Raw genomic sequence first — 22,808 nt, forward strand, 5'->3', positions numbered from 1 at the left:
GTCTAAGTGTGTGTGTGTGTGTGTGTGTGTGTTGTGGTACTTGACTTGGTCTTGTTTTTAGATTGTATCATTTTTTGTTTTGTTTGTTATTATTCCTTTCCCACTCTATCTGATGGATTCAACTGTCCTGACCTTACCCAGCCCTCCCTTTATCCTCCCAGTTATAACTAGTGGGGAAGGGCCACTGTTCACTCCATTACCACCTGTTCACCAAAGAGAAGTTAAATAAGGGCATAATGTCTCAGAAACTACAGTTAATTTTTTTTCCCCATAAAGAAGCAAGACAAAATGAAGTGAATGAATGAGTGCACAGAACCAAAGGACACTCTTGAGGAAGAAAAGGGATTGAAAATAGAATTCAGAAGAATGATGTTCAGGTATTTCCAACAGATAGAGGGGGGAAAAGAGAGAGTGAGAGTGCGCGACAGAAAAATCAGAAAAAATCTATAGACAAACTCAGGAAAACACCATAAGAACAACTTGACAACAAAAATGAAAAATAGAACCCATATAAGAATTCCAAATAGAAGTTCAGAATACTAATACTAAGATATTACAATTAAGACAACACTTTAAAAGAGTAGAACAGTGAACTTAAAACAATGGAAGGCCAAATTAGTGAGCTTGAAGAGAAATCTCTTGTTAGCAATCTATAAGATCAATAAAAACAGGTACAGAAAAACCTGAAGAAAGTCTAAGAATTTATGCGGGACACTATCAAGAGAAATAACTTACATGTGATAGGAATTTCAGAAGGAGAAGGAACAACAAATCCAGATAAGATAGTCCAAGAACTGCAGGATATAAACTTCCTTAACACCGCAGAAGATTAAAATAACCATTCAAAAGCTGAAAGAACCTATACCTAAATGAAGACTTTTTCATGTTCATGGACAGGAATACTTAACATTGTGAAAATGTCAATACTACTTAAAGCAATCTATAAATATAATGTAGTTCTGATCCAGATTCCAACATCATTCTTTAAAGAAATGGAGAGACTAATCACCAACTTTATATGGAGAGGAAAGAGACCCAGGATAAGCAAAGCACTACTGTGTTAGTCTGGTAATACTAGAGAAACAAATCCACAGAAAATCTACAAAGTCCTCCTCAATCTCACAAAACACATAGGCAATGATTCCAACTACAGGAGGAAAGCGGAATCAGCGAGGGTGTAAGCATCTAAGCGCTGGCAGGGGTCTCCACGCGGGTGCTCCAACACCCAAGGCTGCATCGGGGTAGGTCCATGTGGCTTCTCCTGAGGGATGTCTCGCAGGAAGTGAGCCTGGCCAGCTAAGGCAGCCACACACTGGTCTGACTATCAGAGAGCAAGAGACCCAAAAACTAGAAAGCCAAGGCTCTCAAGCCGTTTATCTCTCTGCCCTTCAGTTAACCCCACATGTGTTTATCAGCCAGATTGGCACAATAAACCTTAACTATCTCAACTACCTAAGACAGCAATTCTCAACCTGTGGGTCGCAATGCCTTTGGGGGTCGAACGACCCTTTCACAGGGATCACCTGATTCATAATAGCAGCAAAATTACAGTTATGAAGTAGCAACGAAAATAAGTTTATGGTTGGGGAGTCACCACAACATAAGGAACTGTTTTAAAGGGTCACAGCGATAGGAAGGTTGAGAACCACTGGTCTAAGAAGAAGTACAACGTAAGAGACCTCTCACTTCCCAACCTCAAAACCTAGTGTACAACCATGGTAATCAAAACACCCTGGTACTGCCAGTACAGCTGTTTTTTTTGTTTAAACCACCTGGTGCTGATACAATGGTGGATACATAAACAATTGGAACAGAAGACTGAACCTAGAAATAAATCCAACCACTTGCAGCAACTGATTTTTCATAAAGGACCAAAATACATTAAATGGAAAATAGCTAATCTCTTCAACAAAGGGTGCTGATTAAATTGAATTTCCATTTACAGAATGAAACAGTTCCCATCTCTCACTCCATATATCAAAGTGAGTTTAGGTTGGACTAAAGATATAAATGTAAATCCCTCAATTATAAAGATCATCAATGAGAATATAGGGACAAACTTAAGGGTCTTAATACATGACACAAACACACTACCAAATAGAATGAAAAATACATACAGAGAGGACAAAATAGATGACAAGGGCCTTTAAAAAATAAGATACTTGTGTGTATCAAAGAGTAAAAAGGTAATTTACAGACTGGGGAAAATTTTAGTAATGATCGATCGGACAAGGGACTAATCTCCAAAATCCATATAAAACTGCAACACTTCAACAGGAAAAAGATAAATAATCCAAATTTTAAATGATCAGATATTCCAATATAAAAATGATCAGAGAACATGAACAAACATTTCACCAAAGAAGACATCCTAGTGGTCAGTAAACCTGAAGAAATGCTCTTATAGCAGATGGACATTAGGCCTCTACTCAAGGCCTCCCTAAACACAAGAACACTTTGTTTTAATAACTTGGCACTCTTTGATACTCACGTTCCTGACACGATCACTAAAGACAAAATGGGTGCACAAGCAAATGTGGTGAAGAAAGTGGATGGTGCCCCACTATCAAAAGATAATAGCATCTGGGGCCTTAAAGGCTTGAAGTTAAACAAGCAGCCATCCAGCAGGGAAGCAAATAAGTCCACATGGAAGAAGCACACTAGCCTGTGTGATCATGAGGTGTGGACGGGATCAGGTAGCAAAAGATCCAAAACAAATAATTATATTAATGTGAATGAGAGGGGTTAGAGCAGAGACCCAAAGCCCATCTGTAGACAATAGGACATCCCCCCACAGAAGGGCTACAAGGAAGGGACAGTTCAACCAGGGTTCAGTATAGTGCTGACAAAATACATCATTCTTCTAGTTCCTGAGTGTTTCCTTCCCCCTCCACTACCATGACCCAGTTCTACCAATCCGGCTAGACCAGAGTGCACACATTAGTACAGATAAGAGCTCTCGACACGTGGAATTCAGAGCAGATAAAACCCACAGGAACAGTAGCGGTAACATGCGGGTTGGGGAATGGTTGGGGGGGGTGGGGGTGGGGAAGAGAAGGAGGAACCCTTCACAAGGTTGGATCTATAGCCCACTCCCCAGGGGGACAAATAATTGAGATGTGGGTGAAGGGAGAAAACAGACAGTGTGAGACACAAAATAACAGTAATATATAATTGATCAAGGATTCACGAGCGTGGGAAGGCGAGGGAGGGAGGGGAAAGAGAAGCTGATACCAAGGGCTCAAGAAGAAAGAATGTTTTGGAAATGTTGAAGCAGCTTATGTACAAGTGTGCTTAATACAATTGAATGATGGGTTGTCATAAGATTTGTAAGAGCCCCCCAATAAAATGATTAATTAAAAATAAATACATAAGAAATGCTCTTAAACGCTAGTTATCCAAGAGATGCAAATCAAAACAACAACGAGAAACCACCTCACACTGGCATTGCTAGCCAAGTTAAAAAACAAACAGAATAACAAATGCTGGAGAGGACACAGGAGAGATGAGAACGTTCATACATTGTTCTATAAAACCATGCAACCACTGTGAAAAGTGGTACATCACTTCCTCAAGCAACTGGGAATAGAAATGCCATATGATCCAGCAATCGCTTTCCCTGAAGCAGGAAGAGCCAAGGATGAACAGATGCACACCCATGTTCACCACAGCATTATTCATAATAGCAAGGAGGTAGAAACAACTTAAAATGCTCAACAATGGAAGAATGGATAGACTGTTACATACACACATGGAATGTTATGCATCGTTAAAAAATAATGATGAGACTCTGAAACATCTATGACATGGATTTTGAGGACATTATGCAAAGTTAGTCACAAAAGACAAATATTGTATGAGACTATCATTAATAAAAGAAAATATTAAGATACAAATATTTCATACAAAGAAACAGACTTTGAAGGTTACCAGGGGTTAAAGAGGGAAGGGGAAATAATAGGCTAGAAGATAGATAAATGTTAGCTAAGGGAAGGGGAAGATAATATCTACAAGAAGTAAAAAATGGAGGGACAGGGCAAGCTATTGAGAGATTTAATAAGTTGTTTAAATTATTGAATACAGAAAAACTATTATCTGAAATGTAAACATTACCTAATTCACAATACATATTTTTAATATATATGGGAAGGTATGAGTATATGGTAGGATCCAAGTGGAAGGGAGAGATTAACTTTATAGTTTTGAAATTTAAGGGATGAATATCCTTTGTTTCTGAGAATTTTAAAAAGTTAAGATTTGCTAAGGAGAAAAAAGGGATGAAGCTAGAAACAGACACTACTTTGAGCTTATAAGTGTTTCTTAGACCCTCCTGTAAATACCTTCCCATTCTTTGAACTGTTTCTTCCGGGTCTTTATTCAAACTCTGTCCTGAAACTTCATCCCAAACCTCTCAGATGCAGCAGTGGGTCCAGTTGGTAGTTCTTGTCCCACACTCAACGTTTGTGGATATGTCATTCAGAACTGCGTCCCTTAAAAGTTCTTGGATCCGAAACGGATGTTCAGTTTCACCCCATACCAAACACTTAAAAATGAGTGGGGGATGCTAACCGATAGTGCTCAAGACTACAGAACACGATCCTTCCCATAGATCATAATCCTTCAAGATTTTGCTTAATAATCAACGTTCATCACTTACAAGTTCTATCTTCCAGCAAACATTTGAACATAACTCAGACAAGTTCTTTGCCACTGCCTAAATTGCGTCTCCCTTCCTCCGTTATCCAATCCCATGTTCTTCATTTGGGTTTAAAAGCTCGTCAGAAGCACATTATTGCTGTCACCGTATACATTCTCTAAGATGATACTTTCTCCAAAGGTCGCCGCTTTCTTCCGAGCTCTCACCCCAATTAGCTTTGCTGCCCCTCATTCTACCAGCAGTTTTCTCCAGGCAATCTAGTCCTGTTTCAGTCACCTAGTGCAACGACCCTGGGCCCAGATGTGCTGTCTTCCTGGGTCTTCGTCCTTGGTGGTAGTGGGTCCTGCTCTCTGCTCTCTGATGTAATCTCGTCTGTATCTGAAAAGAGATGGACTCAAGATACAGCCCGATGCTATAGAATGTATCCTACCTCATTAACACAGCCACTTCTGATCCCCCCTCATTAACATCAGAAGGTGAGTAGTTTCAACACATCAGGAATGACATCTGATCACAAAATGGAGGATAGTTATATAATGCTATTAGAGCCGCACACGCATTATCAGTAGTACTTTCTCTCCAGGGCTGCTGTAACAAACGTACCAAAAGTAGGGGCTTTCGGGAGCAGATTTTCTTTCTTATAGTCTAGGAGGCTCTAGGGCCGCCATTAGCAACCTGTGGGGCACAACCTCTTGGGGGGTCGAATGACCCTTTCACAGGGGCCACCCGATTCATAACAGTAGCAAACTTACAGTTAGGAAGTAGCAATGAAAATAATTTTATGGTTTGGGGGCGGGGGTCACCACAACATGAGGAACCGTATTAAAGCGTCGTGGCATAGGAAGGTTGAGAATCACTGCTCTAGGGGTAGGCTTTATTTTTTTATCAGCTCTGAAGAAAAGTCCTTGTGTTTTCTGCTCCTGGATGATCTTCAGAGAATCTCTGGTGGTGCAGTGGGTTAAGCGTTGGGCTGCTAACCCAATGGTTGGTGTTTTGAACCCATTATCTGCTCCATGATTGAAAGAGAAGGCAATCTCCTTCAATAGCGTTTGCAGCCTCAGAAGCTCTTGTGGAGTAGTTCTGTTCTATCCTGTAGGGTCCCTCGACAAGTAAGGGTTGTAGGGGTTGTAGGGCGACCTTCATGTGGCTTGGGATATATTGTCCCACATGTCCCTGCTTACTAGTTTGCATGTAATGTTTTTATATCCCCAACAAATTTGAATCAAGATGTATCCTATACTCATACTACATCATTAATGTAACAAAGGCACCCTATTCACAAAAGAGAAAATAACTGCAAGATTTACAGCTCATATTTTTCCAGAACACAAATTAATTCATAACAGTTTATGTCCAAGAAGCTGGTTTTGCTGCAAAGTGAACAGTTGCTTTAAATTAATGGGTGACTTTTTAAAATACATCATTTTTGGGGGCTTCTTGCAGCTCTATAACAATCCATACATCAATTGTATCAAGCAGATTTGTACATATGTTACCATCATCATTCCCAAAATATGTTCTTTCTACTTGAGACCTTGATTTAATGGATTATTTTGAACCTTTGGAGGATAAAGACCTATTGATCATTGACTTCCTGGAGCTTGGGAGCTTACACTTTTTTTTAAAGAATTGAAGTTTAAGACAGGTCCCTGTTTTCAAGGAATATTCTAAAATAGATGGGAATGAGATATATACAAATAAAACTATAAGCTAAAAATAAAGCACATATTTTTCATTCAGACCAGACATTTATTGTCTTAACTAGCTTTGCACTTGGCACTGAAGAGTAAGGCAAATGGGTCTGTTACCACCTGCTGAACAGGAGAGACGACTCCAATCCAATCCATGGCTGTTGAGTTGAGTCTGACTTGATGGCAGTGAGTTTGGCTTGAGTTTATGTGTCTATCATTAGACCTGGATCAGGCTGTTCTGATTACTGTAACTCTATCATTGTTATTGTTGCTAGGTGCCATCGAGGAGGTTCCTACCCATAGCGACCCAATACACAACAGAATGCAACACGGCCCGGTCTTGCACCATCCTCACAATTGTTCCTAAGCTTGAGCTCATTGTTTCAGCTACTGTGTCAATACACTGCAAATTTATAACATGGTTTAAATCAAGAAGTATAATTGCAGATATTTTATTCTTTTTCAAGATTGTTTTGACTATTTTGGCCACCTTTGTCATTCCATATACACTTGAGGATTTATTTTTCCATTTCTACAAAGAAGAATGTTGAAATTTTGATGACAATCGATAGCTTTGCATAGTAGTGACATCTTAAAAATATTAAGCCTTTGGACTCATGGAATATAGAATATCTTCATTTATTTAGTTCTTTAACTTCTTTTAGTAATGCTTTGTAATTTTTCCATGCACAAGTTTTTCATCTTCCTGGTTAAGTTTATTCCTAGGAACTTTATTCTTTTAGATGCTTTCATTTCATCCTTAATCTTTTTAGTATACCAGATGAATAAAATATTTTGTTCCAGACCTATAATTTGAAGGATTAGCTTTAAAAATGAGGGTGAGAATAGAATTAATTGACTAGAAGTTTGCTTTTTTAGTGAAAGACAACTGTGCCCATCTGGACATTTGCCCATTAGCAGAGACACCGCTCACTGGTGATCCTGTCCAGGTTAGATGTAGTTATGTCACAGAATGGGATTGACATATGTCACTTTAACAAGTGGCTCAGAACTGTCTTTCCCATCACCTTTTAAATGGGGTTAGTTTGCCCTGCCCTCTTTACCAGAGAGGGTCTCAAGGAAGATAACGAATCACTTATGAAAGCCAACAGAAGTAAAACAGACACTGAACTGATTATATTACATTAAACCCTGGTCTTGTTCCCCAAGAACTTGGAACCTATGGCTTCACTAACATGCAAGTGTGCAAAGAGCTCACAGAATATTAGCATCTGTCCCATGCCCCCATCATTTTGAAAGATGGATTCCTGGGCATATGTGCCTTGGATCGGAGCCCATGCCAGGCTCTGGCAAAGGTGAGTGGTGCTGAAGGCACAGCTGACGAAGAAAGGCAAAAACCAGTCTCTGGCATGAGCTTTGCCCAGGTAGCTTCTACATGATAAGAGACAGCATGAGAAAAAAATGGGTGAAGAAATTTTTGCTGGAAAACCCAGCTAACAAACTAAATAGTAAACAAGCCTAGGAATGGTGTTTTAGAAATGGTGACTGTGTCTATGTTGATCAAGATTTATTACATAGTAGCTATTTCTCATTGTCCTTGTCTATTTTAACCTTTATGAACTAAAGAGCCTTGGGCTTAATCACTAGTTTCTGCTAGTGAGCTGAGCTTGGTGATGACAAGGATCTTCTCTGGGGGCAGAGGAAATGATGGGGCTGGTAAGGGTCAGGAACCCAGTGGGCCATGAGAATCCATAGAATGAAGGGAACTGTGCTTCCTGGATCCTCCGATTCTCTTAGTCCCCGCTGCTATGAATGCACTCATTCTTATGTGTTTCTGTTAAAGATTTACGTCCACCTGAAGGAAGGTGGGGGTCCAGATGGACTGGATGCTCTGAAGAATAAGCCCCAACTCCATAGCCTGGTGGCCAAAAGCCTCTGCCACAACGCAGCAGGCAAGAACTACATCATCTTTACAGGACCCAGCATCACCAGCCTGACCCTGTTTGAAGAGTTTGAAAAGCAAGGTTTGTGGAGTAGAAAGCTGCTGGGTGCAGGGCTCTGTTCTTTCCACAGTGGGTGGGAGAGGCCAGAGGAGATGAGCCCTTTCTGTTGCTGGCTCAGCAACATTTTTGCACAAAGCTCTGCCTTGGCTATAGGGACACATTTCCTGTGTGATCACTGTTGTACGGCTGTCACCATCAAAAGAGTTCTCCTTCACTACAGCTTCTCCTAAGTTTCACAGGACGTCTCCTGAACTTATTCCCAACAGGGTCTCTTCACAAGTGGCAACAGAGCATTTGTTTTCTGGAAAGAATCATGTAGATTAAAGCAGGGAACAATAGAGTTGGTCCATTGATTGCAAAATCAAAACCAAATGAAATCCACTGCAGTTGAGTCAACTACACTTCATAATGACCCCAGGTGTTAGAGAATAGGGTGTTCTTGCCCAGCGCTCTGCTTCAGAAAGGCCATGGAGCAGTGCTCCTTATGGAGCAGTGCTCCTTATGGAGCAGTGCTCCTCTACCTGTGAGACTGAGTCAGCCTGACAGCAACTGATAACGACACGGTACCCATCATGGACGCCCATCACCGGGCCTTTCTTCTATGATATCACCGGGTGGGTTCCAGCCAGGAGCCTTTGGATTAGTAATTGAGTCCAAGAGACTTGCACCACTTAGGGACCTTCATTGGGTACAAAGTTGGATCAATGCCATTCCTACCTTTGGTAGGAACTGGAATGTAGAAAAGAAGATCGTAAGCCAGTCAGGGAAACCCGTAGCATGGCCTTCACTGTGTCCCCATCACGGGGCCCAGGGATGGTCATGAGTCCACTCAAGAAAACACAACCACTCTACTCACCTACAGCAACCCCCAGAATTACAAACTATTGTTTAGCAAAGGGAAAAAATCTGGCCTTAAAACTAAGTCCCCCTCAGTAATGGGGAGCAAACAGTTGCACCACCTGCAGTCTAGGCTATGCCCTGTCTTACTCATTTGTGTTTTGCAAATATACAAAAGGACTTGCTTGTGAATGCTCAGTATTTATGAGCTAGAATCATTAAATGTGGAGTGATCAGAATTTGTGAAGACAGATTCTAGAAGTGCGAGATTGAGGAAATGATAACGCTAATGAATATCGACCAGTTGCTTCAGAAGTATGAGGGCCCTCATTTGTGAGAAGGTATGACCTCCCCACAGCCCACAACTGCCCTGCCTTTGCAGTGCCAGGTCCAGGTGTGGGTGACAAGCACCAGGAAGAACTTCTGCAGATGCTAGAGTGACCCAACACCACCAACGTGTGTTACTGTGACACTTGCTGTCTCCCACCCATCTTGGGCATCCATCAGAGTCGATGGTGGTGGTCCCCAAACCCACCCATCCGTGAATGCGTGGCACAGGCAGGACAGAGTAGGGACTGCCAGAGAAGTGTCATGGACCATATTCTTAAGATGTCCATGAGTGCTGCTTCCCTGAGCACTTGAGGTAAATGCCCTGTTATTCTGGGAAGAAAGGGGCGCTTCCTTGGCTCAGTGAGTTAGGAACAGGCCTCTCCAACTGGAGAAAATGGTGAGAGATGGAAGTTAGAGCTTTCCAAGACAGTGTTACGCAACAGATAAAAAAATCTTGTGCCTCTGAGTATTTTTAGCAGGATCTAGAGCTATTGAGCTCTTCACATGGGCCCTTGTGTGCTTTTGGTCTCAGATGACTAGCATTTCAGGCAATTATTCTCCAGCATGATTCTCCAACTCCTGCACCTGGCCGCTCGCTTTCTCATTTCCCTACTCTTAAGTTGTCTCCTCCGACACCAGCCCCCAGGGAATTCCAGTGTGCAGCCAACATTGAAGAAAGGGAGCAGAGTCCAGGGTCTCATTCCTCCTTGGGCGCACTCCGACCACTCAAGAGAATTGCTAGAGTAATGGCTATTTTCTAAAGGGACAGATTACTGAAGCAGGGCTTCTTCCTTCTTTTCCTTTTATGGAAATGCAGCTACTCTTTAGCTGGTTGTTTATCCCAAACCCCACATGTCATCCTCCACTGTTTAAAAAGATTCTTCCTCTTAAATCTAAGACTTGTGTACTTAGTGGGTATGTTAGTCTGGGTAAACTAGGGAAACAAATCCACAGAAACTCATATGTATAAGAGAGAGTTTTATATAAAGGGTAATTGTACATTAAGAAAGCATCCCAACCCAGTCCAATTCAAGCCCATAAGTCCGATTTAGCCCATATGTCCAACACCGATCTACAAAGCCCTCCTCAAATTCACAAAGCACATACAATGATGCCGACTGCAGGAGGAAAGCCAAATCTGATTGTGAGCTTGTAAGCATCTCAGTGCCGGCAGGGGTCTCCACACGGCTGCTCCAGCACCCAGGGCTGCATCAGGGTAGGTCCATGTGGCTTCTCAGTATGTCTCACAGGTAGGAAGTGAGCCTTGCCAGCTGAAGCAGGAACTGGCTAAGGCAGCTGCACCTTAGTCTGACCATCAGAGAGCAAGAGCCCCAAGAACTAGAAAGGCGAGGCTTACTGAGCCATTTATGTCTTCGCCCTTCAATTAATCCCACATGTGTTTATCAGACAGGTTGACACAATAAACCTTAACTATCTCACTGGGTAATCCAATCTGATTGTTCTCGAAATGGAGGTGCCATCAGAACCCCTGTCGTGTGCACAATGGGAGGCCCTCTGGTTTTCCAAGGAGTCTGCCCTCCTGCTCCCTAGCTTCTGAGGATGGATATCCAGGGTCTTCTGGAATAAAGAAATTCTTAAGAGAAAAGGAATTTATCAAGCTGCTTCTTCCAGCTTGGTGTAGAGATTCGATGATGAGGAAAGTAGACAAATGGAATGCACACTGGTGTCTAAGTTACTGAGGAGGCCCTGCCAGCTCTCTGGGAGCTGGGAGAGGATAGCGGAGGAGGCTGCTTCCCAGGGTCTCAGACGTGTTGGCACACTGATCCTCCAGGGATCTTCTCGGAGGCATTGCTCCTGTGGCATGCTTGCAGTCTGCAGGGGGTGGGGGAAAGGGTTCGTAAAGAAGGTATTTAAAGAGGCCTTAGTGGATTTTTAAAAAATTAACTTTAAACTTTTAGATTTACAGGGGAAAAAAACCCACATTCTTTTTTTATTCTTCACGCTACACTCAACATACAAGCCCCACACAACCATTGAACTTTTAGGCTGGATGCTCCCTTCTGGGTCCTATTCTAGGAAGCCTTCTCCACCCTGCCCCCGCCACCAACACACACATTCACTGCATAGTCACAGGCAAGACTCCACTCTGTCCGTAATTGGTGATTCTTTCCTTCTTCCCTAAAAAAATGAGGATCCCTGCCCCACACTCTTCCGCAAGCTCAGGGTCAGTAAAGTCTGGGTAACGTTGTTCAAAACCAAATCTAAACCAGCGGTCACCAAGTCAATTCTAATTCATAGTGACCCCGTAAAGGGGTTTCCAAGACTGTACATCTAGACAGACGGGCTTGTCTTTCTCTCCCAGACCAGCTAGTGGTTTTGAAATGCCTACCTTATGGTTATGGGCCCAGTACCTACCCAAAGGTGCCACCACGGTGCCCGCTGTTATTACTCTGTGCCATCCAGTCAACACCAACTAATAGCAACTCTATGTGCCACAAAACACAGCTCTGCATCGCCCTGCTACTGGTTTCAGAGACACACTGACCTGAGCTTCATAGTCTACCTCTCCTCCCAGCGGGGTGAGCCTGGGTTCCTCTTCAAGGACAGGAGACAGTCACCCCCTGGTGAGGGAACTTGGGGGAAGGAGACGAGATGAGCGCAGAGGGCAGTTTCTGTTGGTCCTGATTCCCTAGAGTCCGGCGTGTAAGCGTAAGGGTGTGTTCTTACAGAAGGAAGCACCTGGCAGAGAAAGCAAAAGCATGAAGATCTTTAAACTTTTCGTATCTCTTCTAGAGGGACTTCGAAAGGGTTCTTCAGACCAGGGAGTTCCCTGAGGGGACGAGGAAGAAGCTGCTGCCTCTGAGGCAGGTGTGTTTGGGACTCTATTTTTCTCTCCCACCAGAGATTTACTGCTGTGGTCTGCTCAGCCCCAGGAAAAGCGACTGCACAGGCCTGCCTATGTCCATGCTGGCGAACCCAGCCACGCCCCAGACCCGGGGACAGTACCGAATCAAGATGAAGGGGAACATGTCTCTGATCTGCTGGTACAACAAAGGGCACTTCCGCTTCCTGACCAATGCCTACTCCCCAGTCCAGCAAGGTACTGGCGCGGAGTGGGGGTGGGGTGGGGGTCTGGTGAGCATGTCAGAGGGGGACTGGGTAGGCATGCAACAAATGTGAATCCTTGCTCAGCTGGGCAGGACTGTTGCTAGGTTAGTCCTGTCGTTCACCAGCCTCTGAGGTTGTGCTGGGACTTGCTGCCCCTCTAACCAGAGGGCAGAGGGGTGGCAACGTGCTTCCGGAGCAAGCAGTGAGCTTTCTCTTGCTTGTCGGCCATCAAGGAGCTATGATGATGGCATGTGCACATGCCTTCAAGTCTTCCTGTTGTACATGAAGTGTAACAATTGGCTACGTTTGATGCCGTTTACGTAATCACTTTCCCACGTGGGATTCTGTGAGAAATCTGTCTTGGGGGGGAGTGGTGGGAAACGGCCCGCTGCCCTTAGTTTTCAGTGTCTTCCTTAAAAATTTGCCTTTCTGAGTGCTCGTTTCATTTCTTCACTGGTACCCCCAGTCTCCGGCAATCTAACATCCATTAATAACACATGGATTTATTCAGAAAGAGAATTGCTCCTATAATCATGTGCCACACCATGTCTGCTCAGGCATTGCCCAAACACATAAATGTTCATTGTCCCATAAATTGTCAATGGAGTTCAAAAACCCTCATCAGAGAATGGAACAAAGCAAAGACAATAGTTTCCCACGTGCAACTTGTGTGCCTCGGGCCTCTTCTATACAAAGTGATTGCACTACCAGATATATAGTGGTACAGTACATAAACTCATATAATCTATAATGCATATGTCTTGATTATCAGAAAAGTGCTTATGTTACTTGTGTGTGTACTGTGCTAAGTATCCCTTACCAGTGCATGCTTCAGCTCATAGGCGGCAGCATCCAATCTTGTGGGTAATGTGTCTATTGCGTGTTGTAGTGTGATCTCTTTTAATTTTCCTTCAAAAATACTACCACAAAGTATCTCATGACTCCCAAATGCAGCAGCTCCATGCTGGTGGTGGAAAGAGCCAGAGGCTGAAGAGAAGTCTCCGTCTGAAAGGGAAGCAAAGGTTAACAAACAATAGGAAGGTAGAAAGTCAGGAATGGTGCTACTCATTGTTTGGTCATGTCCGACTTACCAATCAGAATGATCTTCATGAACCAAAAATTATCCAAGCTTTCAGCGCCACTGAAAACTATATGGCTATCGGAAATGTGGGAGGAGCCTCACATGTAGAGAAATTGCTACTAACATGACTTGAAGACCAAACACAAAAGCGACTCCCTCTCAGCACATTCATGATCACTGCTAAGGCACAAAGCTTGTTCAAAATGCTTCAAGAAAAAGCAGGACCTGTGTCATAGTGACGACACACTGTGTGACTAACCACAAGGTCAGATGTTTGAAGCCACCAGCTCCTCCGTGGGGGAAAGACGGGTTTTTCCCTATAAGAGTTCGAGGGAGATCTCACAGGGGCAATTTTACCCTGTCCTACAGAGCCACTGCCAGTCGGCATCAGCTCATTGGCTGTGAGTTTGCTTTTGGTTTCATGATGATGTGAGGTTCACACAACATCTGAATCTGAATCTGAACTTATCATGGGCACGACTGTATGTAAAGTGTCCTACAGCAAAAATAATTTCGGAAAGGAAATGGGAATGGCAGAAGGGCATTGTACAAAACGATTTATAGTTGTATAGTGAGATTGAATAACCCCTTCATAACCTGCTCAGCTCCAGGAAAAAGCTCCCTTTATATGCTTTCACATTAAGATATGTTTCTTTTTCACTTTTGAAAGACGGCAGTCAAGGAACTCAGCGGTGTGTTTGTGGGCACACACACGTGTCCAATACGTTTAATGTATACTGTTCATTTATTCCCTGCTGCCAAGTTGCATTAAGACTAAAATTACATTTCCGTGGAGATTGCAATGAAAAACTCAAGCTTTTTTGAGGGTCCCTGCTCCACTGAGGTCCAGAGGTGTACGGACAGGCTCACTCAAACTGGAGGTTAAGGACAAGGCAAGGGCCGGTGTGACACTGGCCCTTTGCTGCTGAAGGAGGGGCTGGAATTGGACATTCAGTTCCAGAGGCTAGGGCCCAGGTGAAGCTCAAGGGCATCTCTGAGGAACGATATGTGAGAATTGAGGGCAAGAGTTGCTCCCCACCACATTTGTATTTTTGTGAGGGGCTCTGAGACGAGTCTGTAAGCAGTACAGAGCATCCGTCCAGGAGAAAGAAAAAATAAAAAGAGGCACCAGGGAGGTTGCCAAGAGTGAGTTTATGATTCAGTATGCAAATCTTAAAAGGTCACCCCAACCCTTAAATCAAGGAAAAAATAAGGCTATCTGAAATTTAGTAAAATATGCAGAAATCTGGAGCTCATTTGTTCTTAATATGGTTATAGTTTTCATTTCCAAAATTCTACTTTTAAATGTGCTGAAAATCTTTATGGAAGCAGACTAATACAACTTTTCCCCCTTGGTAGGTCTAAGGCTCAGCGAAAAGTCAGCTGTTGAGCACTTAATTACTGCATCACCAGAGCTCTTCGTGCTGAAGTTTGGTGTCCATTGTTTTTAATATGGTTGCACTTTTCATTTCCAAAGTACTCGTGTCGATTGTGAGTCTTAAAATCTCCAATCCTAGAGACTCCTTTGAAGACCCCAAGAATTAGGAAACCGCATTGCATGTCTGTGCAGCATATTTTACAAGGACCATGTGTTTCCTTTGTGTCCATCCCAGCGCCCCTTCCTTGAGCTGGGCTTTAGAATGCACTCCCTAGCAGGAAGGAAGCTATGGGCATCCCTTGCTCCAGGCCCACACTCACTGAGAACACTCGAAGGTGAACCCAGGGCCCACGCCCAGTGTCTGTGACAACAAGGCTCTCCCTGGGGCTGCTCTCCTTGGGGAGTTGAGAGCTAAAGGCGGAGTGGAGCATTGAGGCTGGGGATCAGCTACTCCTCCCCACTGGTCACACTTTCTCTAGGTCCAAATTTTAGCATTTTATCTTTAAATGAAAGGATATAGTTTTTCTTTTAGTCTCCTTCAAAAATATGGGGTTTTTTAGGTGGTATTGTTTTTTAAACCGACCTAAGTATTCCACTCATTTAGATGTGCCAAATTTTCTTTCCCTACTCCCCATATTGATGATCTGTTTCTTCACTATTATAAATAATGATGTAGTAAACAGTTTCATGCATAACTGTTTGATCTGGTAAATCTTTGATCATTTTATCAAAATAAATATCTAACAGTGGAATTTCTGGGTCAGGGAGTATGAGCATTGTTTAGGCTCTTCGGTGGCACAGATGGTTTGAACTCAACGATTGACTTACAGGTTGGCTGTGTAGCCCTACCTAGTGATCCACTTCCACAAGAACTTCAGCTGAGAACCTCCTATAGAGCATAGAGGGGTTGCCAACTGAATGTCAATGAGTTTGTTTTATTGTTTTGTTTTGTATCTACTGTTCTGTTTGTTTGTTTGCTTATTTAGTTATCATTTCAATGATAACAAGATCAAAAAGGAATCCTTGATCTGGTTTTACCAAGGTGATTATCATTTTGTTTTTGGTAAATCTGTCAATGTATTGCTGACGTTCAATACGGTTATTGGCTAATTTTTGAATGCTTTTAGAAGTTCTCTCCTAATTTTGGTTTTGAAGTGTTTGTCTTTCTATCATTAACTTGAAAACAAGTAAAATATTTCCCCCCTAGCAAGTTAGGGTCTATGTCTTACCACTGGAAATTAGCCAACTATAACCAAGTATATTTGCAATTTATTTCTGCACCTTTTGTTTTTATTATGGCTAGTATTTTTAACAATTAAAAAAATTCTGCATAGGTATATCTGTTGATTATTCTCTTTGCTGTGGGCTGTAAAAACCCTTCCTCTGGCCCACTTTCAGAGAAAGGTCACTGTGCCTCTGGTCGTTTCATGGTGTGGCTTTTTATGTCAGCACGAGCCCCTTAACCGACTGAGGAGCTGGCATGAGGGAGCCGCGACTGTTTCTTGTGTGGTTCAATAACAAGGGTGGTTGGCCACACAGGCCCTCTGTGCCTGGACCGTCAGGCTGGGACGCAGCCCCTCGTCCTCTGATGCTTGGAGCGTCTCAGAGAGCCAGAACTGGACTTGCCTCAGGCCTGTTAGAACCAGCGCTCTGGGTGTGGCCCTGGTATGGAAGTCCTCCCAAGCTTTCCAGGTCTTTCTTCAACATGAAAATCCACGATTTTCTAGGGAAAATAACCAAAAAGAAAGAAAGAAAAAAAATATAAAAAGCTATACAAGTGTAAATCCTGGGACGAGGGGACATTGGGGAAGGGTAGAACTCCAGGAAGTTTTCTGGGGACTTGCAGGAAACATGTACTTTGGGTACGTCCATGTAAGTATTGTTAAAATGTCACAACCTTGTGAACAAACCTCTTCAAAGAAGTCATGCAGAGCCCTCTCTAGTCTTTGCTTCTCAGTGATGTAGAATTGCATTAAGTAGGGAAAGAGACAAATGATAGAAGTTTTTCACTTTAAAATAAAAAGACGCTGCTTGACAATCACTGCATGCTGTGAAGGAGGGATAACTTGAAGGCCGGTTGATCCTGAAGCTGAAGCTGTATTAAATAAGGGTAAAACCCTTCTTCGGCTTTCTGCATTATCTCTGGAGCCAGCTACCAGGGGTGCATCTTGGAGAGAGGTTTCTCCTGCTTGAGCAGAAGGGAGGTGAGGATAATTGATCTCCCTCTGCTTCTCAAACCCTGTTGATGGGATTGCTTCATCTCGTTAGTGGTGCCTCTGGGATGCATTCCCATTTGTATTGAGTCGGGAAAAGACCGTTAGTCGTGAGTGTGAAGCTCGCAGAGGTCCTGTGAGGCTTGACAGGACAGCAGGGACCTGGCCAGCAGGAGGGAAGCTGTGGGGAGCAGCCTCTTGGTCAGCTGAGCTTCCCATCCACCCTCTGCTCTGACACAGAGGACTGCACCATGCTCCCTGAACTCTTCCACCTCCTCCTTCCCTTGCCAGCTCCCCACAGAAAACTGGAGCTTGTGGGGCGGAGGTTTCTCTCTTTTGCTTTCTCAAGACCCAGGAAGGCAGTGCTACCAGTAGGCTTGCCTTTGCCACATGTGTCTTAGTGTGAGAGAACTCAGGTAACCCAAGTCTCTGCCAGCTAGTCCTTTGCACAGCTCCATCATGAATACTTGCCTCAACTCTTTGGAAGCATTTCATTTCAAAAGTCCCTGGGTCTTGGGGTTCTTCATCTCCGCCTCCCCTCCTCTTCTCCCTCTACTGACTATTTTAAGTGGTTGGGGCAGCCAGGGCACTGGCCTTTGGAAGGAGCCACAGAGAGCTGTATGTTCTCTCCTCTGCAGGGGTGATCATCAAGAGGAAGAGTGGTGAGATCCCCTGCCCCTTGGCTGTGGAGGCATTTGCTGCACACTTGAGCTACATCTGCAAATACGATGACAAATACAGCAAGTAAGTGAGCACGGCAGCTCTAGTCTGCAAAGGCCTCTTTGTGTCACCCTCGCAGGACAGATGGCCTGGTAGGTGATCCAAGCCCTGGGAGACGCAGATCTGATAGCTCGTCCTGGCTGTCCTGACTCTGCCTCACCTTTGAGGCCTCTGTCCTGGGTCCTTGATTCCTTACTCTCCTGCCCAGAAACGCTCTTCCCTCTCAGGTATCCCAAACAGGTCAGCTAGGGGAAGCCTTCCAGATCCGCTAGCCCAGCCCTCTCTCTGCCTTATCCACTTAGCACCTGCCTCATATATTTCTACATTGCGTCCTTCATTTTCTAACACTGATTACTTCAGCTTTTTGAATACGGGTAAGATGATCTCTCATCAGTGTAAAGAACTCCGGTGAGGCTGTGGGATAGTGTTGGGCTGCTAACCAGAAGGTTGGTGGTTCAAACCCCCCAGATGCTCCAGAAGAAAGACAAGGCTGTCTGCTCATGCTCACTGAGTCAAAATGGACTCAACAGCAGTGGACAGTATCTACGTGCAACACACGCGCGCGCGCACACACACATACACGACTCAGCCAGCATGCATACCATATGTACATACAGGTATCCGTAGTGCTATTACCTAGCCGAATACCATGATCCCCAGGACAGGAGCTCAGAAATGAGTGCCACCCACTATTTCTATGACTACAAGTCACTAGGATTGGGACTCACAGCTTAGAACCCAGCTTAGGCAATTGGACAACTGATTAGGCCTCTTTGAGGGTCACCTACTTTTCCTGGGCCAGGGAAGGTTCCATAGAAGCGGAAATAGGGAGGTAGGAGCAATGAAGATGGGTGCATCATCTCAGGAGCCTGGAGCAGAGGTAGAACATGGCCTTTGGGAGACAGGAGCCCTTTGCCAAAAATAAAATACAGCCTTTGAGAAGGGAGAGGCATGCTGATTCTGGGGCTGTGACAAGTGATCCCATGGCCTGAAACCTGACTACAGCAGCCTGCCCCATTCTACCTTAATTTTTATAGGAAATGTTTTCACTTTCTGTACCTAACTCATTGGGACAAAGCCAGTTCATTGACCCCTGAGCCTCCCTCATGTCTAGAGTGATTCCATAGCACCTTGCTGGCCATGGTGAAGTCTCCCAGTTACCCATGAATCACCTGTGTCTACCTGTCTCATTCTCCTTGTCCTTGTAGGTATTTCATTTCCCATAAACCAAACAAGACCTGGCAGCAGGTGTTCTGGTTTGCCATCAGCATCGCCATCAACAACGCCTACATCCTATACAAAATGTCTGACGCCTACCATGTGAAGAGGTACAGCCGGGCCCAGTTTGGGGAGAGACTGGTCAGAGAGCTGCTGGGCATAGAGGACACCTCACCATCCCACTGATGCCCGGGCCCAGCCAGGGCTCGGGTGAGGGACCACGCTGAGGGAAGACGAAAGGAGGGAGAGAGCCTGGCATGCGGACATGCCCAAGCAGAGACCTAGAGAAGAGCCGAGAGGCCGTTACAGGCGGAGCAGAGACTGCCCGAAGGAGTGGCTGTTCTTCCTGGTTTCCACTCAAAGAAGATCACCTCCTCTGTGAAGTGCCCCCTCCCCCCCACTGTCAGCGCCCTCCATGAATGCCAACGCTAGTCATTGCTATGTCCGTTGTCTCTTCAGCAGGGCACGAGACCAAACAACCCCATGCAGGCTGCGGGGAGCATCGTCTCGTAGCAGAGGTGGCTTGGGAACAGGGGAGTCGCACTAGTAAGAGCTCCAGGGTTGGGCTGAGCTGTGGCGTGCTCTTATAGAAAGTGTCTGCTGTGAAAAGATGTAAGGAGCTTGGTTCTATTTCATGAAGTGTCAAGGAGGTAACAGAAGCAGCAGAGACTTGACCTTCACGCTTAGAATTGTTCAGGGGCATAAATAAGAGAGCAGAGGGCTTCTCACATCTACTTGCAGGCCAGCAGCTTAAACCAAGTCTCTGAGAAGAAGAGCGAATTTGGTGCCATTGAAAGGAAGTGACGGACTGGGTAGCAGTCACCTGTTCTAATTAAGCAGTCCGGCATCCCTGCTCACCTCTGAGCCAGCCTGGCTGGTGTGATGGGGGAAAAGGAAGATGCCAACATCACTTGCAGTGAAGTGTGATGCTATTTTTTCTTATTTTTAAATATATCTTCAGGTTATTTTCTTACTGTTGCTTAAGATCTAATGTCAAAGAAACCCTCTCCCCCTACTTTTCCACTCCCTCATTCCCTTCCATCCCCACGGCCCTGGCGACTTAACGTAATCACCACTCTGTGACTGTACCAGGTCGGGAGAGGGTGTCACTTCTAGGGAGTTACGGTGGCACTTTCCCCAAGAACCACAGGCAGTCTTGCGGACCTTGAGTTTTGTCACAGAGGTTATCATTAGCAGGGTCGCTTGTTTTGAACAACAGCATGAAACCATTAGTTTCCACCTTTCCTGTGTAGTAACCCTGGCACCGTTACCCTTCTCCAAGCTGCCCTTCAGAAGGGAATGGTTGGCATTGGCAAAGCCTGGCTTGGCTTTGCTTAGATGTAATCTGACTTGGAGCCAGAGGGGTTTGCTCCCCATGCTATTGAAAGGACCACATGAGAAGCAGCTGGGACTAAGGGCACCTGTTCCTTTTCCAAAAGATCAGGGACTCTTTCTGAACCAAGGCACATAGGTCTCCATGGGAACCTCAGGGCCCCTGTGGTCTGCCCTGATGATTTCCCTACCCCCGCCCCTGGCAAGAAACGAGGATTTATGACATTTCACAGACCCCTTTCAACCCAACTTTACATAACCATCTCGTTTTTACAGATGCGAAACCTATTCTACTCAGGCTTTGGGACTTTTCCTTGTTCTGACTCAGTTAATTGTTGCTGGCAGCATGCTCCTAAACACTGTATCATTTCTGTATTCCAGGTTGATGATCTTGACCCTTGCCCTTTGGTTTTATTCAATGCCACGGATCATAGGCCAAATTTTAAATTGTGTTTCAGAACACCTTTGCCGTGTCCTTTAATTGGATTGAAAGCACTTTTATCACATGGAGAAATATATTTTTAATTTGTGATGCTTTTTCTACAAGGTCCACTATTTCTGAGTTTAATGTGTTTCCAACACTTAGGAGGATTCTAATGAGAGGTGATAAATTTTCTTTTCTGTCCAAAAAAGTAAAATAAAAATAAAAGTCTATTTAGATGTTGGTTCTTTATTACTGTGAATTGGTTTAAACGGTCAGTGACAAAAATATGGACTTGATTTCTTGTTATATAACCTAGTGTAAATGATCCTAACTGTTCTTAAACTGAGCAGTTCAAAAGAGAAATGCAATTACGTTTTGACTGGTAGAATATATATTTACAATGCAGTTCTATGCCTATACTTGTATTTAAGGTGCCTGTGCCATTTGGAGACCATACTGTGCCTGTCTTCCAGTGTGGTGATTTTTCTTGTGTCTTTAACTGGCTTTGTGTGCCCTGAGTTAGACATGACAAGGAGCTCTAGGGAAGGTGGTGTGGGTAACACTGAGTTATGAAATATTTAGAGAGAAATGGTAGTGCAAGGAGCTTTAAGTGGAGATGGCCAGTGTGCTGATAAATGATTAGAAAAGACAGCAGCGCAGCTGGGACTCTGGGGAAGCTGGGCCTCAGTCTCCACGAGAGACTGAGTCTTACTGCTGAAGACCATTTCCCTCCTCTTTATAGAAGGAGAACAAGGGACCGCGTAGGAAGGCAGGAAAACCTTCAAAGAGTTAGGCCTCATAGGTGTGATTTATAGTGATTTTAGGAATTGCGAAAGATTGCTTCTGAAAGTTGGTGGATGAGTGGAATGAGAAGATAATGGAATTTTTCTGTAGACTTGGAAGTCTCTTCAGTTTTGGAATCAGGTGAGGCAAATTCGTAGGGAGATGTAACCCGAATGAATGCATTTCTGTTTGTGTTTGCCGTCTTTCATGCACCAGATAAACTGTATCTGGCTGCAGCTTTATAAGCTAGGCAGCTGCTGGTGGACACTTGGCTTTACTAGCGACCAGGAAAGGACGCTGGGTGTTTCTCATGAGAGGACCACCAGCACAGCAGAAGGCCGGCGGGACTCAGGCAGCCCTCTGCGTCCTGCCACCATGACAAAGGCCCTTGATAGAGAGATTGACTAACAGGCTCCAAGCCTCCAGCAAAGCAAACCAACAACAGCAGCTTCTCCAGTGAAAATCTCTGAACTCTCCCCCAATGGAGTGAAATTGTGTCACACAATTTAGGGTGTGGTCCCATGTTTGTGTTTGTAGAAGGTGTGTGTGGCGGGGTTGGGGGGGTGGCGGGGGGAGTTCAAGACGTTGATGGGAAAATGGGATGAAAAGATAGTGGACGTTTCTGTGGACTCTTTGGAGCCTCTTCCTGTTTGGAACCAGGTAAGGTAAATGTGTAGGACGATTGAACCGGAGTGAATGGGTGGGTAGTTGCCGTCTTCTTTCCCAGGCTCCACTTTGCACTTGCACAGGCCCCTCCCCTCTGCTCACCAAAGACCCTCACTTGTGACAAATGACGAACTGTGGTCAGCCGAACATTCCACTCATTTCCTATTTCAAAATTCAAGTGGGTCAAAGAGGAGAATCTTTGTGTCCGGTCCAAAAACGCCTAGCTTATTGGTGGATAAGGTCAGACCTGGCCGCCACAGATGAATTGGGGCTGTCATTGTGCAAGAGGTGAAGGGACAGGTCTTGAGCCCCTGGGCACAGCCTGGCTCTGCTGTTAGCCCCAACTCCGCGGCAGGCACGTGGGAGAGCGGTGGAAGGAGGGCGCCTGGGCCGCTTGTGTGCCCGAAGGGAGAGTGGTAGTTGACACTCCCTCTGTTACTCGTGA

General features: G+C 44.6%; 1 protein-coding gene across 1 annotated transcript in view; it reads left to right on the top strand.

Moving 5' to 3' along the window:
- Positions 1-21,150, top strand: part of PGBD5 (piggyBac transposable element derived 5) — a 38,120-nt gene extending 16,970 nt beyond the window's left edge. Inside the window, exons 3-6 of the mRNA XM_004712170.2 lie at positions 8,153-8,333; positions 12,343-12,540; positions 17,859-17,964; positions 19,149-21,150. Of these exons, the coding sequence (XP_004712227.1) occupies positions 8,153-8,333; positions 12,343-12,540; positions 17,859-17,964; positions 19,149-19,344 (681 nt within the window). The 3' untranslated portion in view covers positions 19,345-21,150. The remainder of the gene's footprint in view (positions 1-8,152; positions 8,334-12,342; positions 12,541-17,858; positions 17,965-19,148) is intronic.
- The last annotated feature ends 1,658 nt before the right edge of the window (positions 21,151-22,808 follow it).

Source organism: Echinops telfairi, unplaced genomic scaffold (genome assembly GCF_000313985.2).
Source record: "Echinops telfairi isolate 266 unplaced genomic scaffold, ASM31398v2 ScPeMD7_7424;HRSCAF=8462, whole genome shotgun sequence".
NCBI lineage: Eukaryota > Metazoa > Chordata > Mammalia > Afrosoricida > Tenrecidae > Echinops > Echinops telfairi.